The sequence below is a fragment of the Saccopteryx leptura genome, chromosome 5, assembly GCF_036850995.1.
Source record: "Saccopteryx leptura isolate mSacLep1 chromosome 5, mSacLep1_pri_phased_curated, whole genome shotgun sequence".
In the NCBI taxonomy this organism is placed as follows: Eukaryota; Metazoa; Chordata; class Mammalia; order Chiroptera; family Emballonuridae; genus Saccopteryx; species Saccopteryx leptura.
In genome coordinates this window covers 211059585-211077037 of record NC_089507.1, presented here as the reverse complement: position 1 = coordinate 211077037, position 17453 = coordinate 211059585, and the positions used below count along the sequence as shown (strand labels likewise).

Sequence of the window (17453 nt, the reverse complement as noted above, 5' to 3'; positions counted from 1 at the left end):
TTTTTTTTTTAACTAGGCTGACTATTGAGGCTACTACCACTAAGACCATTACTATGACAGTTTCCTCACCTGTAAAATGGGACAATAACACTCCTTAAATGAGATAATGTATGAAAAGTGCCTGGCCCCCTGACAACCCAAGACCACCAGAAGCTAACTGCATCCTATGCCTGGCCTATGCTACATATATCGCTGATCTGAGTGTGCGAGAGCCATGGGTTCAGGGCATGGTTTTGGGAAGTGAAGTGGGCAGTGAAGCTAAGAAAATGAACAAGGTGAGGACGGGGTAGAAGCTGGAGAGGGTTAGGCACCTCTGGGGACCCCCCCCCCAAGCCACTTGGGAGTCAGGCCTTGACCCTGAAGACCGAAACCTCCCAGTGGGGGCTGCACTGGAGGGTGTGGGAGCTGCTGGGAAGTACCTGTATGGATGGCTTCTTGTCCATCTTCCCCAGGGAGCGGCTTCCTCTCTTCTTCAAGGAATGCTGGAGGGAGATAAAAAAAGTCAGCATGGAGAGCCCATGAGCGTGGTGTGCATCCAAAGAGAAATCACAGAGCCTAAGGTCCCACTGCGGTCCCCCCTCTCCAGCCCAGGCCAGCCCAGCCACCTCCAGGCCTTGACCAGCACGAACTGCTAAGCCAGAGAGACTCTCAAGACCACCCAGTGAGCTGCAAATGGGGACAGGCCAGAAGCACTTCAGGGGGTGATTCTGAACACAACTGGCCAGGTGCCCCCCTCTTTCCACCTCCATATTGTGATCCAGCTGGCCTGGGCTGAGACCCGGATATCTGGATTTCTGTTCATGCATGTCTTTCATTCATTCCCTAAAGACCTCCTGAGCACCTACTACGTGCTAGGCACCCTTAGGTGCAGAGAACGCAGCAGGGACCAAGACAGGGTGAGGCTGGGGTGCTTCACGGGGGTCCCCCCTTCAGGACTGGGGCATTCATTCCTCTCCCAGCAATGGCCTTTGGCTGAGGGCATCCCACATCCAATGACTGGTTCACGCTCCCCTCCCTCAACTCAGGACAACTCAACGGGCCCATCTCGCTCTCAGCTCCCCATCAGACTGGCTGAGCTGCTGGTGTGAAGGCGCCACGCCCCAACTGCTCCCCTCTGCCTCACTTCCTGACGGTGTTATTCACAAGGGGAACTCTTCCAACTGTCTCTGTGGAGCCTTGGAAATGATGAGGGACAGATCTCAATTTAAACTGTAAAAGTCTGCAATGCAGGCTTAAAGCAAAACAAGATTACAACTCAAATAATCATGGCTCAAAATTCCAGAAGCGATAGGTGAAGAAAATTGATACATTTGATCAGATAAGCAAAATCCACATGAAAAATAAATACACCTTAAGAAAAGTAAAGCCTGACCAGGCAGTGGCACAGTGGATAGAGCATCGGATTGGGATGTGGAAGACCCAGGTTTGAGACCTCGAGGTCGCCAGCTTGAGCGTGGGCTCATCTGGTTTGAACAAAAGCTCACCAGCTTGGACCCAAGGTCGCTGGCTTGAGCAAGGGGTTCCTCGGTCTGCCGTAGCCCCCTGGTCAAGGCACATATGAAAAAGCAATCAATGAACAACTACGGCCCTGGCCGGTTGGCTCAGCGGTAGAGCGTCAGCCTGGCGTGCGAGGGACCCGGGTTCGATTCTCGGCCAGGGCACATAGGAGAAGCGCCTACTTGCTTCTCCACCCCCCCTCCTTCCTCTCTGTCTCTCTCTTCCCCTCCCGCAGCCAAGGCTCCATTGGAGCAAAGATGGCCCAGGCGCTGGGGATGGCTCCTTGGCCGCTGCCCCAGGCACTAGAGTGGCTCTGGTCCTGGCAGAGTGACGCCCTGGAGGGGCAGAGCATCGCCCCCTGGTGGGCGGAGCGTGGCCCCTGGTGGGCATGCCGGGTGGATCCCCGTTGGGCGCATGCGGGAGTCTGACTGTCTCTCCCCGTTTCCAGCTTCAGAAAAATACAAAATAAATAAATAAATAAATAAGGTGTCACAACGAAAAACTGATGCTTGATGCTTCTCATCTCTGTTCATTCCTGTCTGTCCCTATCTATCCCTCTCTCTGACTCTCTCTCTGTCTCTGTAAAAAAAAAAAAAAAAAAAAAAAAAAAAAAGAAAGAAAACTAAAAATATAAATGACAAACTGGGGAAAATATCTGCAATTCATAACACTGACCAAAGGTTCATATCCTATCTAGGTAAAGAGCTTTACAAAATAGGAAATAAAAAACACAAGCCCAACAGAGAAATGAGAGAGTGATATGAAGAACAGTTCTCAGGGAAAGAAAGGTAAATAGCTCCTAACCATAAGAAGACGGTCATGCTGTTCATAGAGAAATGCAAATTAAAACCACACTGAGATACCATTTCTCACCTATCAGATTGGCAAACATCCAAACATCTCACAGCAGATTCTACGGAAGCTCTGGAGGAACAGAAACGCTCATATATCTCCGGCAGGAATGCAAAATGGCACATGCTCGAAGGAGGGGATTTTGAGGAAGAAAGGCTACAATAATCATTACTGAAGTTTCTCAGTGTTTATAAGTCATTCAATTAGATGCATGATTCCGCTGACCTGCGAGAGGGGTGACTGACTCACCAAGGTGGTTTCCGACTTTTCAGGTTGGGCAGGTATTTTTTAAAGAATGCTCTGATGTGGTCTGAATACATGCCCTCCCCACCCCTCACCTCTTACATCCCATCCCTGAAGGGGAGAACCACTGATCTAATCCGAGCCCCAGCGTTTCGGAAGGTGACAGCGAGGTCCCAGAGCAAATCCACAGCTGACCGGGGGCCGGTTCTCGACAGACCTCTACATCCAGCTCCAAGGACTTGGAAGGAGAAAACGTGCCTTCTTTGATGAGGAAGCACAGTGCTTCTCGAGCTGAGTGCATGTCAGAGTTACCTTGGGAACTTTAAAAAAAAAAAAAAAAAGATGCCCAAAGTCCCACCTCAGGGATGCTGTTATCATTGGTCCGGGGTGGGTTTCGGACATCAGTATTCTAAAGTAGGTTCCCCAGTGAGTCGAATGTGCAGCCCAGGTAGAAACCACAGAGCCAGGAAGATGAACTCCAGATGGGCTCTTAAGTTTATCTTGAAGTCCAATCAAATCCTAAAGAGACCTTTTGAAATGCAAATAAGGCAGGAAGGCAGAGGCTGATATTTCAGATGCTGGGTTGCCAAGACTTTGTTTTGTGGGTGAGAGCCACACAGCAAGTCCACCCATAAAGAGCCCCTCCCACAGATGGGGCCCACCCAGGGGGTGCTCCGAGGGAGACCCCACGTGGAGTGATGGAGGTGAGGAGTGAGGGCTCTGGGCTGAAGATCTGAGCTTGCTTAGCAACAAGCTAAGTGGGAGGGGCTGTGACTTTAGCCGGAAGCTGAACTCCGGGAACCCTACAGCTCTGAGCTTATGTTATGATCCTGGGTGAATCCCTTCTTCTCCCAGAAACTCCCATTTATTATCTATAAAACTGAGCCATGGGCCAGCTTGAGCGTGGGGTCACTGGCTTGAGCATGGAATCATAGACATGACCCCATGGTCGCTGGCTTGAGCAAGGGGTCACTTGCTCTGCTGGAGCCCCCGGGTCAAGGCACATATGAGAAAGCAATCAGCCCTGGCCGGTTGGCTCAGCGGTAGAGCGTCGGCCTAGCGTGCGGAGGACCCGGGTTCGATTCCCGGCCAGGGCACACAGGAGAAGCGCCCATTTGCTTCTCCACCCCTCCGCCGCGCTTTCCTCTCTGTCTCTCTCTTCCCCTCCCGCAGCCAAGGCTCCACTGGAGCAAAGATGGCCCGGGCGCTAGGCATGGCTCTGTGGCCTCTGCCTCAGGCGCTAGAGTGGCTCTGGTCGCAATATGGCGACGCCCAGGATGGGCAGAGCATCGCCCCCTGGGGGGGCAGAGCATCGCCCCCTGGTGGGCGTGCCGGGTGGATCCCGGTCGGGCGCATGCGGGAGTCTGTCTGACTGTCTCTCCCCGTTTCCAGCTTCAGAAAAATGAAAAAAAAAAAAAAAAAAAAAAAAAAAAGAAAGCAATCAATGAACAACTAAGGTGCCACAACAAAGAATTGATGCTTCTTATCTCTCTCCCTGCCTGTCAGTCCCTATTTGTCCCTCTCTCTGTCTCTGTCACAAAAGAAAAAACAAAACTGAGCCATGGGCCTGCTCTGTGGTGGCACAGTAGATAAAGCGCAACCTAGAATGCTGACATCGCCAGTTCGAAACCCCAGGCTTGCCCAGTCAAGGCACATACAACAAGCAATTGAACAACTAAAATGATGTAACTATGAGTTGATACCTTCTCATTCTCTCTCCCCTCCTCTCTCTGTAAAATAAATAAATAAAGAAACAACAACAACAAAAAACCCCTGAGCCATGGATTAGGTGACCATAGCCCCTTCAAGCACTGCAGACTCGCTGGAGGAAGAAAGTAGGTGACAGGAAGGGGAGCCAGGAGTCTCCAAAGGCACTGAGAAGTCCCAGCCATCAATCACATACATAGAAAGGAAGGAGATAACAGAAAGCCTAAAGCCGTTAACAAGGACAGAAAGAGAAGGACTTACCAACATGGTAAAGTCTCTAAGACATCTTGTAAGGGAAAGAAAGACCCCGCAGAACAAAATCTACAACCCTGCGTGCACCAGCTGATGAAGGACAAACAAGATGCGGTACATCCACACAAGGCAATACTGTTCAACCACCGAGAAAGGAATGGGGTACTGACACATGCGACAACATGTATGTACCTTACACAAAGGGAAAGGAGCCAGTCACGAAAGGCTACACAGCGTATGGTTCCGTTTACACGAAATGTCTAGGACAGGCAAGTCCACAAAGGCAGAAAGCAGACAGATGAGTGATTGTCGGGGGTTGGGGGCAGACAGGGAGTGACAACGATGGGTCCAGGGCTTCCTTTGGGGTGATGATGAAAATGTTCCAGAATTAGAGAGCGGCGACAGTTGTACAACTCCGAATATTCTTCAAACCACTGAACTGTATACTTTTAAAAAGGCCAACTTTATGGTATGAAAATTATATCCCAATAAAGCTGTTATTTAAAAAAGAAAGCATGTTATCATTTTTATAAAAATAAGATGGGTGGGTGTGTGCGTGCACGCACACACACGTCCATGGGGGGGGGGGCGGTCTGCAGAATATTCACCAGCTGTTAACGGTGAGTATGCAGGAAAGTCGCATTTGCACTTCGTTCCCCCACTTCTTTCTTTGGTCCTCAAGCCTTTTTAAATACACAATATTTTTTATAAAATAAACTAATACATAGAAATACATTCTCACTGCGAATCTCTGGCATGCTGACGAAGCAGATGTCCCCCTGCACCCCCCCACCCACCCATTCTCCTTCTCAGCCTGAGGGTGCCCAAGCCCCTGGCCGGCTGGAGCTCCTTCTTGACCTTTGGCTCTGTGTTTAAAATACTGAAATAGATGGTGCTCTTTTAGACTTTATTTCCTTCCTATGTTTACTGGCCTCTGTGATCTTTGATTTTCATAATAAGCACTTTAGGCAGAAGAAAACCCTCAAACATCTAGCATTTTAAAAACAGTCTGTGTTCGTGCTACGTTATTTTGTAGGTTACAGAAACTGTGCATAGGACATAATCTTGTCTTTATTTAAAAAAAAATACACAGGGAGGGAAATATACAGAGAGAGGCCCCAAAAAGACAAACTATGAAAAATAAATTAGAAAAAAAAAAACACCCCAAAACAACGATACAGACCAAACTACTCGTCATGAGTTAGGCGGAGTCAGGGCAGAATGCAGGAGGCTTGCTTTCTTTTCTTGTATGCATGGCTGTTATTATTTCTATTATTTTTGTAGATAACATAGTTAAGTACAAAAAGGAATGCAGCGGACCTCTCACCTTCTCTTGCCCGAGGCAACCAGAGTCTGACGCTCCCGTGCTCAGAGGTATGCCAGGCATGCCTTTATGGGATTTTGTAATGACAATTTTGCTTCACTGAGCTGCCATTACCTCTTTAGTTCAAAAATACATATATACATACACATTTCAACATAAGTGTGCATATAAGTAGAAAAACCGTATTGGAAGTACATATAGGTCCCGGTAAGTTGGCTCAGTGGATAGAGCATTGGCCTGACATGCAGATGTCCCCGGGTTCGATCCCTGTTCAGGGCACACATGAGAAATGACCATCTGCTTCTCTCCCCCCGCCCTCTCCCCCTTCTCTCCCTCTTCCTCTCCTGCAGCCAGTGGTTCGGTCTAAGTGTTGGTCCCAGGTGCTGAGGATAGCTGGGTTGATTCAAGCATTGGTCCCAGATGGAAGTTGCCAGGTGGATCCCGGTCAGGGCGCACGCAGGAGTCTGTCTATCTATCCTCCTCTCACTTAAAAATATAAAATAAAAATAAAGTACATATGTCTCTCACCCAAACAGTAACTAGGTAATTACTCAGAGTTAATTCCTTCTGAATGCTGGGTTATAGGTGAATTTTTTTCCCACCTTACAGTTTAAATGCTTGTATTTTCTAGTCTTTCTCTACCAAGCATATTTTACCTGTTGGGTAGAGGGGGAAAGTTCATAGTAAAATGTTTTCAACATGTATTTTCCCCAAGAAAAGTCACTGAATGCCTGCCACCGGGCAGACAGTGAGCTCTGAGTGGCCTGCACATGACCAGAAAGATAGGGCAGGGGGCAGGTGAGAGGGGCTGAAGCAGCACCCCTTTTCCAGCCTTTCCGGGTTCGGACTGCCCCTTCCCCCATCCCGTCTAAGCCATGCGGGCCCCGCCCTGCCCTGCAGGTCTGGACGGAAAACAAGGTAGCTTCACAGAGTACAGACCCTGCTCCCTTCTGCAGGGAGACAGCTGGCCAGGCAGCCTAGGGGGTTGTGGCGCCCCCTCAAGGAGCCAGGGTCTGTCAGAGCCCCTTTGTGGAGCCCCCAGGGGCCCTGGGAGTGTGGGACCGGACAGGGCAGGACAGTGCGGGGGCACCAACAGGAATGCCAATCCCCACTGCCGAACCCTGAGGGCACCCTCTCTGGCCTGGCCTGTAACAGGGTCTCCCCGCCCACCAGCGCCTCAAAACATTCTCGGTCCAAGGGCTGTTAGCAGGAGCAGGAGCAGGAGCCATGCCCTCCCCTGTCCTTCAGGAGACCAGCGGAGCGTGTCTCCGCCGCTCCAGCCGCAGAGACGCTGCCTGCACACAGCTCTGGAGGGGCCCCCTGCCCTCCACACCCTCCCCGCTCCCTGGTTGCCAGGTAACCAAGACCAACCTTCAAGGAATAAAACGAACCTTCTGCCAAAACAGCTGGGTAGATTTTCACCAAACTTGGAGGGGATGTTTGGAAAAGTCTCACTAAAAACACAGACTGTACTGTGTGTGCAAAATTTACTCTAGGGGGGACCTGGGACAGGGGTGTCTCTCAAAGACTGAGGCATTCTTCCTCAGGCCTAGGGGCTCCAGGCTGGAGGAGACCACCACTGGTGGGGGGTGCGGAGGGGCAGTGGTTTGGGCATGAGCCCCAAATCAAAAGTCCCTGGGACAGACCTTGCCAACCGCTGGTGTTGACTTGCAATGTAACTGCTCCTTCCATGGGGAGCTGACAGTCCCTACGGGGCGCCCCTTGCCAGAGGCAGTGGAAACATCTCGATCTACTAGCTAAGGCAAAGGCTTCTCGGGACGCCGAAAAGGTTGTGAGGGTGACGGTAACGACAATCAGCATTCACCAAGCCCCTGTTCTCCGGGGAGCCCTTTATCTGCTTCTCTTCATCAAGTCTAACAAATGCCTCTTGAGAAGTAGGGATTTATATTCCTATTAAAAAAAATTTTTTTTCCCACTGATTTGAAAGAGAAAGAGTAAGGGAGGGAGGAAGAGAGAGAAAGAGGAGAAGGGAGAGAGAGAAGCATCAATTTGCTATTCCATTTAGTTGTGCACACACTGATTGCTTCTTGTGTGTGCCCTGACCAGGGATCAAACCAGTGACCTTGGTGCTCAGGGACGACACTTCACCTACTACTGAGCCACCAAGCCAGGGCAAATATTCCCAACTTATAAATGAACAATTACATGATGTGCCCAGTGTTACCATTATTTGCAAATAAGTGGCAAAATCAGAATTCAAACGCAGGCCCATGTGACTCCAAGTTCGCGTCTGCAATGCAACACAGGCCACAGCTAGGCTGCAGACAACGCCCGCAGAGCCAACATATGAACCCAGGTAATCTGACCCCATGGTCGGCGCCCTTTGTACCCAATCAGACTGGGAATAGGCACAAGAAGCCTGTGCCAGGCCTGACCAGGCAGTGGCGCAGTGGATAGAGCATCAAACTGGGACACAGAACACCCAGGTTTGAAGCCCCGAGGTTTTTGGCTTGCGCGTGGTGTCATCTAGCTTGAGTGCGGGCTCACCAGTTTGAGCACGGAGTCACTGGCTTGATTGTGGGATCATAGACATGACCCCATGGTCACTGGCTTGAGCCCAAGGGTCGCACTGGCTTGAAGCCCAAGGTCGCTGGCTTGAGCAAGGGGTCACTTGCTCTACTGTAGCCCCCTGGTCAAGACACATATGAGAAAGCAATCAATGAACAACTAAAGTACTATAAAGAAGAATTGATGCTTCTCACCTCTCTCCTTTCCTATCTGTCTGTCCCCATCTGTCCCTCTGTCTCTGTCTCTGCCACCAAAAATAAATAAATAAATAAGGAAGCCTGTGCCAGATAGGGGGTACTCAATGGAATGAGCAGCCTCTTTAGAGGGTCTGAGGACAAAGCAGGGTCCTAGGAAGGCCCCTGGATGGGGCAAGAAGGGCAGGGCCACCACCATAAGACTCAGTGTGCTCTGGGAGGTAGAGGACTGCTGTGAACCAGCACAGCTAGTAATTCCAGGTCCTGAGTCGGAATGGCGCAGAATTAAGAAAATAGGTTTAGTCTGACCAGGCGGTGGCGCAGTGGATAGAGCATCGGACTGGGATGCTGAAGACCCAGGTTAGAGACCCTGAGGTCGCCAGCTTGAGCGCGGGCTCATCTGGTTTGAGCAAAAGCTCACCAGCTTGGATCCAAGGTCGCTGGCTCGAGCAAGGGGTTACTCGGTCTGCTGAAGGCTCGCTGTCAAGGCACATATGAAAAAGCAATCAATGAACAACTAAGGTGTCGCAATGCCCAACGAAAAACTAATGATTGATGCTTCACATCTCTCCATTCCTGTCTGTCTGTCCCTGTCTATCCCTCTCTCTGCCTCTCTTTCTGTCTCTGTAAAAAAAAGAAAATAGGCTTAAAGCGAAGAAAGAATGGGCTCGGAAGGACTCTCTGCAATGCGGAAGATAGCTTGCAAAAGGCGAGTCTCCCCCCCCCCAATCTGCTTTATTTATAGGGCAAACTGAGGTCATTAGCAAATCAAAGATAGCCTTAAAACAAAGTCACATTTCCAAAGCAACCCAAGAATTCTCCCCAGTGCAGAAAACCCCCACCATACATAACATCTTAACTTCACAAAACAAAGGATAAAAAGAAACAGCCTCCAGTCTCTGGAGGGACATGCCGGATAGGACAAGTTGAAACAATCCAGTATCACAGCTAACATGGAGGTGTGGAGAAAAACTTAGCCTTTGGCAACTTCACTAACCAAGTGTGATGGGGGATTGGGATGAGCGCGAATACTCAGCTTTCTAGCCAATATGGAGGAGTGGGGGGGGGGGGAACTTAGCCTTCTGTTAAGCCTCAAATTTACAGGAGCTTTGCCACTTGCAGTCTCCCACAGAGCGCCCCAAGTTAGAATCCCATCTTTGTTTTTTCCCCCAGTCCCATCTATATACAGCAAGTCCACTCCTGGGTATACACCCAAGAGACCTGAAAACATGTATTCGCACAAAAGCCTGTAGAGCAGCATGTATTTCCGATGGCTTTAGGCGACCCCTGTGTTTTGGTTGTTCAACCCCCACCGGGGTCACGACCCAAAGGTTGAGAACCGCTGCTGTAGAGACTAACTTTCACAGCAGCATGATTCATAATAGCCACAAAATGGAAAGAACCCAAATGTCCATCAACATTTGATGATGCTGGATTTGTTGATGGGTGAATAGACAAAATGTGCTATATCTGTACAACGGGTTATTATTCTATCATAAAAAGGAATGAAATACCAATAGATGGTTCAACATAGAAAACCCTTAAAAACATTATGCTAAGGCAGTGGTAGTCAACCTGGTCCCTACCGCCCACTAGTGGGCATTCCAGCTTTCATGGTGGGTGGTAGCAGAGCAACCAAAGTATAAATAAAAAGATAGATTTTAACTACAGTAAGTTGTTTTATAAAGACTTATTCTGCCAAACTTAGCAAAAATCCGACATAAAGTACTTGGTAAGTAATGATTATTATATGCTTTAACTTGCTGTAACTCTGCTTTATAAATTTTATAAAGTAAAGTTACTTCCCTACTTTATAAATCACCATTACTGTGGAACCGGTGGGCAGTTAGAAAATTTTACTACTAACAGAGATACAAAAGTGGGCGGTAGGTGTAAAAAGGTGGACTACCCTTGTGCTAAGTGAAAGAAGTCAGTCACTCAATTAAATAGAAAAAAGAAAGATGCTCCAGTCACAAAAGCTCACACATTGCGTGATTCCATTTGTGTGACATTTCCAGCACAGGCAAATCCATAGAGACTGAAAGCAGATTAGTGTGGTTGCCGCGGGCAGAGGGAAGAGGGACTAGGCAGTGACCGCTAATAGGTACAGGGGTGCTTTCGGGGGCAAAGGAAATGTTCTGGGATTGCACAGCATTAGGCATGTATTTAAAAAACACTGAGTTGTACACTTTAAAAATGGTGACTTTTATGATGTGGATTATATCACAATTTAAAAATCACCAAGAAGATGACCAACTATAAAACGGGGACAGCGTCGCTACGTGTGTGGGGAAGCCATTGCTACACAACATGAGGGCGTACATAAAATGTCTGGTGTGGTGCCTGGTACAGAGAGAGCCCTCAGACACAGCAGCTAGATTCTAATGAATATACGTCAACCCCGACGTTGGCTTTCTGCCTAAAATACGAGCAGGGGGAGCGATTCCTAACAGGGACTGATTCTTGGGTTATGAATCTTGAGCTGCAGCCCAGCTGGGCAACAGTGCCACCGCAGAGCATGGCTGGGGCCGGCCGCCCTCCCTTCTCCGAGCGAAGACCAGTCTCCATGGCAACCCCATCAGCTCAGGCCAGGGGCTCCTGTTCCCAGCCGGGTGACAGCATCGTCACAGCAACCTGTCAGGATGGCAACGGCAGATCTTGATGATGCTCTGGCAGAAGAATTGCTAAGGGACCCTCGTCTCCATAGAAACCAAGTCAGGAGGAGAGGGAGGAGGGAGAGGGCAATCAGCAAATAAACACAGGGCCACGCCTCCTCGCCCACATCCTGAGACACGGAGGGGCACTTCAGGGTGGGCTACACCTGCTCTGCTGACATCGCCTTCCAAGGGGCAGTAAACCACTTTCTTGAATACCTACTGTGTGCCAGGGACCACGAAGGGCTCTTTACATGTTTGACTGCATTTAAAATTTCACACATAATACACAAGTACTTTCTTACTGTGAAAGAACCAACCAACCACAGCACTCACAGTACGAAGGAAACAGTCATTCTCCACCCTACTCCCACCCTTTCTAATTCTTCAGTGCAGTGGTTTTTCTCCAGACTTTTGTTCTGCGTTTGCATGTGTACGTACCTGCTTCAAACCCAGCGTGTTTTGTATGGCTTGTCAAAATAATTAGCGGGACTGCGCAATACGTACACTTCTATAACTTGCTTTTCCTGCTTAACTCAGTCCCTTAGAGAGCCTTCCGTGTCAATACAGTCATACCGTTGACAGCTGAATAACGAAGGCGTTAGGGGCACCAACTTGCCCCCATGCAGTTGAAAACCCACATGTGACTTCTGACTGCCCCCCAAATCTTAACCAATCTTGACCAATAGCCAACTGTTGATCAGAAGCCTTACTGCTAACACAAACCTCCGGTGAACTCGTTTCGTATGTTAGTTATATGAGCTAGGCAGCAAACGCCCCGACTCCACACTGAGAAGCCATTGGCACATACAGCAACCCGCTCCGAGGGCAGCTGAAGGGCGGTTCTGGCTCAGGGCCCTGGAGCCCGGAAGGCTGGCAAGCCTGCCCTCAGGGAAGGTGCGGAGGGAGTGTGCCCCAGAACAATTACGATCCCCTAGGATACCGTGTGAGCAGCCAGACAGCTGAGGCCCAGCCCCGCCCCTAGAGCCGGGAGCTACTGCAGGCTGCCGGGAACACAGACCCCTGGAATCTGGAGGAGTCCAGCCCTAGGGGTCACCTAAGCTGATGGTTTCCAACGGGTGTCCAACAAGCCCACTGGGCCCTGTGTGACCTTGAGGACATCCATCCCTCTCTCTCAGAGGCTGTTTTCTCATCCATATAATGGGTAAGACCATAACCTCATTGGGCCTTTATGAAAATTGTTGAGATAAAGTACCCAGCATGGTGGCTAACAGCAGAAGGAAGAGAAAAACATCCCAGGCGGAGGGACTGGCATGATCAGAGACAGAGAGGCTGGTGTCTGGAAGGGTCTCGTGTCCTGAAATCTCTGCCCATACGCCAGCCAGAGGCCCAGCCCGGCACTGACAGGCAGGGCCTCGCAGTCCCTGAAGTATGTCTCCGTAAGTTATTCCAGCTTGTTCTTACAATGGCCCGGGGCATTATTGCCCCATTGTATGTATGAGGAAAGTGAGGCACAGAGGGCCAGTCCCATGCTGTGCATGGTTGCATGTTTTCTCTATTAGCGCCCCCATCAGTGTGGCTCTGTGCCGGGTGACTGCTTCCTTCATTAGTCTGTGGGCTCCTTGAAAACAGGAACCCAAATGTCCTTCATCCCTCACTGTGTCCTTAGTGGCCAGCACACAGTGTACACAGCAGGTGCTCAGAAAACATGCGCTGGAGGAATACATGAATAAACAGCTCTATCAGCGGTACATCATCGGATGGTGTGTGGAAGTCCTGGTTCGATTCCCAGTCAGGGCACACAGGAGAAGCGCCCATCTGCTTCTCCACCCCTCCCCCTCTGCTTCCTCTCTGTCTCTCTCTTCCCCTCTCGCAGCCGAGGCTCCATTGGAGCAAAGTTGGCCTGGGCGCTGAGGACTGCTCCATGGCTTCCACCTCAGGCGCTAGAATGGCTCTGGTTGCGGCAGAGCAACACCCCAGATGGGCAGAGCATCGCCCCCTGGTGGGCATGCCGGGTGGATTCCGGTCGGGCGCATGCGGGAGTCTGTCTCTCTGCTTCCCCTCTTCCCCCACCCCATCCTGCCCCCTCCCCTCCCACCCTTTCACTATAGAATAATACAAAAAACAAACAAACAAAAAACAGCTCTGCCAGAGGGGGCCTAACTGTGCAGAGATACTGGCTGGGTGGGGCTGGCACATGCTCGCCACCCCTGCCTGGCCCTGCCCAGGACAGATGGGACCCTCACCTCTCTCGGCCGCTCCAGCTCCGTCTGCAGCACCTGCTTAGCCAGCTCGGTCTCGATGAGCCGCTGCCGAAGCTCCTCGTTCTCCTCCTCCAGGCGTGCCCGCTTCTTCTCCACCACCTCGAGCTCCTTATGCAGCCGCACAGAGATGTCCTTGGAGACCTGAGCAAGGGAGGGTGGTGAGCAGGGCATGGGCAGGCCGAGGGGCATCCCATCGGGGTCGCAGGGCACTCCCTGAGCAGGCAGGTTCTCTCACCACCCGCACTTAGCAGATGAGGAAACCGAGGCACAGAGAGGTTAAGTAACTCACCAAGGGTCACACAGCCAGCAAGGAATAGAACCAAAACCCAAACCCAGCCTGACCAGGCAGTGGCACAGTGGATAGAGTGTCGGACTGGAATGTGGAAGGACCCAGGTTTGAGACCCCCGAGGTCGCCAGCTTGAGCGCGGGCTCATCTGACTTGAGCAAAAAGCTCACCAGTGTGGACCCAAGGGCGCTGGCTCCAGCAAGGGGTTACTCAGTCTGCTGAAGGCCCGTGGTCAAGGCAAATATGAGAAAGCAATCAATGAACAACTAAGGTGTCGCAACGAAAAACTGATGATTGATGCTTCTCATCTCTCTCCATTCCTGTCTGTCTATCCCTATCTATCCCTCTCTCTGACTCTCTCTCTGTCCCTGTAAAAAACAAAAAAACAAAAAACAAAAACCCAAACCCTGGCACCCCATCTTCCTTATGTCTATGTCACAGGTCAGCCCCCAGGAAGCTGTCCAGGCCCTTCCTGTTCTTAGGAATGCCTTTTCGTTTCCCCAGGGGCCCCTTAATACTCCCAGAAGCCTCTCCCGGCCACCCCGGTGCCAACCCTCACAAGAGCTTGTGGCTGGGCAGAAGCTCATTTTAAAGAACTGGAAACTCAGAGCAAGAAGGACAGCCCCAGAGCCAATTACATTCCATCTCTGCCAGGGACCAGTACGTGATCTTGTGCAAATCATCTCCTATCTGTGCCTCAGTCTCCTTAACTGCAGACGGGGTGTGACAGTAACAGCACCAACCGCGCAGGTCCGACAGGAGGACCGAGTCAGCTGTTGCACAAAAGGCTCGGCCCGGTGCCCACACAGTGAGCGCTGGCTGAGTGGCGGCTGCTGCTTTGAGAAGCCGAAGCCCAGAAAGGGGAAGGTCTTGCTGGGGGTCACAGCGTGACCCCGAGGCCTGTTTCCAATCATCTGGGATATAGAATAGGCCCCGAATGACAAAGTCTGGGCAAGTGTCCAAGTCAACCCCACAGAAAGGAGCTAATGGGGCTGCACGCTCCCATCCCGGTTCCAGGGCTCTGAGACAACAGCACCCAGTTTCTGGAGAACACCTCTGTCCCGTCCCCTGCTGGCTGGGCTGAAAGGCCAGGAAAGGGGCCTCTGAGCATGAGGAGGGACCTTCTGGGCTGTAAGTCACAACCAGCTCTGAGTGGGCTGGGCACAACCACTGGCTGAACACTTACTGTGTGCCAGGTTCATTCACCTTCACCCTAATCCTGTCCCCATTTTACTGACAAGGAAACTGAGGCTCAGGGTGCAAGTGACTTAGTCAGCGTCACACAAAGCTATTGTGGGCTGAGTTGGGGGGAGCCCTGGGGACTTGGTTGAGGGGCCCTCATGGCCGAGGCCTCCACAAGGGGTACGATGTTTTTGCCAGCAAGAGTGGGGCAGACAGCCCAGCTCCCTGTGCCCGCCAGTCTCGGGAATGACCGCGGCACCTCCTCCCTGCCGGAAGGGATGACGGCCCTCCCTGGCTCGGCCCTCCGCCTGGGCCCAGGCCCAGCTCGGCACCGACCCCTGGGCAGTGTGCGAGGCAGGCCAGGAAAAACAACGGCCAGAAAGGAAACCCAGCGCTGCCTTCCCCTCCCTCCGATGCCCACTGCCTCTCCCTGTCGCCGAAGGAGACAGCCAGCAGCTGGCCCAGGAGGACCCTCGCACAGCCGCTGTAAGCCCCAAGCCTGCCTCACCCACACAGCGGGGTGAGCCATCCCTCACTGTCTGGACTTTGCAGGTGGGAAAACGAGGTTACAGCCTGATTCTAGGACTCACAGAGCGTGTGACTCAGGACAAGTTAGTCAACCAGGCAAAGTCTCAGTTTGGTTATTAAGCTGTACAAGGGGGATGACATAGCCCAGCCTTGAGGGCTGCTATGAGGAATACCTGACACAGTGCTTGGGTCGGTGGCTGCAACATAGTAGTTGCTCAAAAAATACAATTCTGAATGCATAACCAAGATTACTGCTCCCCCCCCCCCCATGCACTGATTTTATCCGACTTGGCTCTATACCCCACAACCTCTCTTTTAAGTTGGATGTCAGGGTTTTTTGCTGGAAATATTCAGCCCCAGGCTCCTGGCTACGGTCCCCAGTTTTGGACTGTTAGGTCACCCAGTGGGCTCCTGTCCGGACTGCCATTTCATTCATTCATTTATCCATTCATTCATTCATCCATCCTGCTTAGGCCCAGGGGGCAGGAGCAGTGGGACAAAGATCAAGGCCCCAGACCACGCCTGGGCTCGTTCACATTTCTGTGTCTCGGTAGTAGCAAAGGGTCTGGCACACAGTAAGTGCCTAATAAATGCTTAATGGTTGAACAAACAAACCCAAGGCTACAACCAGCCAAAAGGGAGAAAGGTGAAGGAGTGAATAACTGAAACATGGGAGCTGTGTCTGCCCCAGCTGAGCTGGGGATGCTCCCCCAACTGTCCATCCCACCCGCTCGCGGTCCAGGGAGGGCTGTGTCCCCGACTGGGGTGAGGGAGCGGCTCCTGGGGGCCAGGGCTCCTCTCCCAACTGTGCTCCCACCCGGACCTGCTCCCCTCCACCTGGTGGGCTGCTCTGTCCCCACCACGGCCTCCCTGGGGGAAGCGACAGGCTCCTCACCAGGAAGTCATGATCCACGTGGATTCCTGGATCCCCTTGGGCTCCTGAGGGACTACAGGTTTCATCCCTTCCATGAGCACTAGTTGCGTTCTGCCCTATTCCCCGTGGGATCCCATTTCCCATGTGCTCCCCACCCTCAAGGGGTACTATGTTAAAACGCCTAACTCCAGGCAGCTTACAGAATTCCCACGTGGACAAAAGAGTCGTTCATCTCAGATCCCAGAGCCGATGGGAGCAAAGAGCACGTTGACCTGAAGGGTAGCCAGCCGCCTGGTACCCTGAGCCTGTCCCCTCCTCTCTCTGAGCCTCAGTGGTCCTCGGCCGCCTCGGCTCTCGCAGGTGACTGCATGACCAGCTGTCACTTCCCGGGCACCCATCCTGTGCCTTCTATTCCCTCAGGACGGGCTTTATGAGCCCCCCTCTGAGGCTCAGAAAGGAAAGGTCACCTGCCCAAGGTCACACAGCTAGGGAGCTACAGAACCAGGACTGGAAATGAGAGGGGTCAACTCTAGAGTCTTGCTCTCAACCTGCCCTGCTGTCGGCCTGATGCCGGATGACACATGACACATTGAATGAAAGAGCCACAATAAAAGTATCGATAGTAAGCCCCACAATGGGCTCACACTGTCAGGTGCTCCTAGGGCCCCACCTGCCTGTCTCATTTGATCCTCCCAGTTCCTCCCGTGGTAGGGGGCCATGGTAGGGGGGCCGAGACACCACTGGAGCTGAGCAGCTGCAGCTTCCGGAAACCAGGGCAAATCCCCAAAGAGCAAACAAATGCGCTCAGTCATGAGGTCACTGTTTACAGCAGTGGGGCCCGGCGCCTGCCAAAGGCAGCCAGCAGCCTCCCGGCCACAGCGGCCTGGCCCGCTTGCTGATTGGCCCATCTGCCCTCAGCTCACGGGCCTCAGGGTGTCCCTGTCGTCCTGAATCCACAGGAAGGGGGGTGGGAACTCTCCTGAAGGAACACCCCCTTCTAGGCAGCATCTTAGCTCCGTGTGGCTAAGGAACCCTGAGAGCATGGGAATGTCACCCCCCTTGTACAGATGAGGAAACTGAGGCTCAAAGAAGGGAGGCACCTTCC

At 51.8% G+C, this 17453-nt stretch overlaps 1 protein-coding gene across 3 annotated transcripts in view; it reads right to left on the bottom strand.

Moving 5' to 3' along the window:
- MTCL2 (microtubule crosslinking factor 2) overlaps positions 1-17453 on the bottom strand; it is a 67149-nt gene that overhangs the window by 26948 nt on the left and 22748 nt on the right. For all 3 annotated transcript variants that reach the window (XR_010751456.1, XM_066383856.1, XM_066383858.1), the window contains exons 3-4: positions 13460-13618; positions 420-482 (exon numbers count right to left, since the gene is read on the bottom strand). Coding sequence is in view for 2 of the 3 variants with exons in the window: in XM_066383856.1 (XP_066239953.1) it covers positions 420-482; positions 13460-13618 (222 nt within the window). In the remaining variant the exon portion in view is untranslated. The remainder of the gene's footprint in view (positions 1-419; positions 483-13459; positions 13619-17453) is intronic.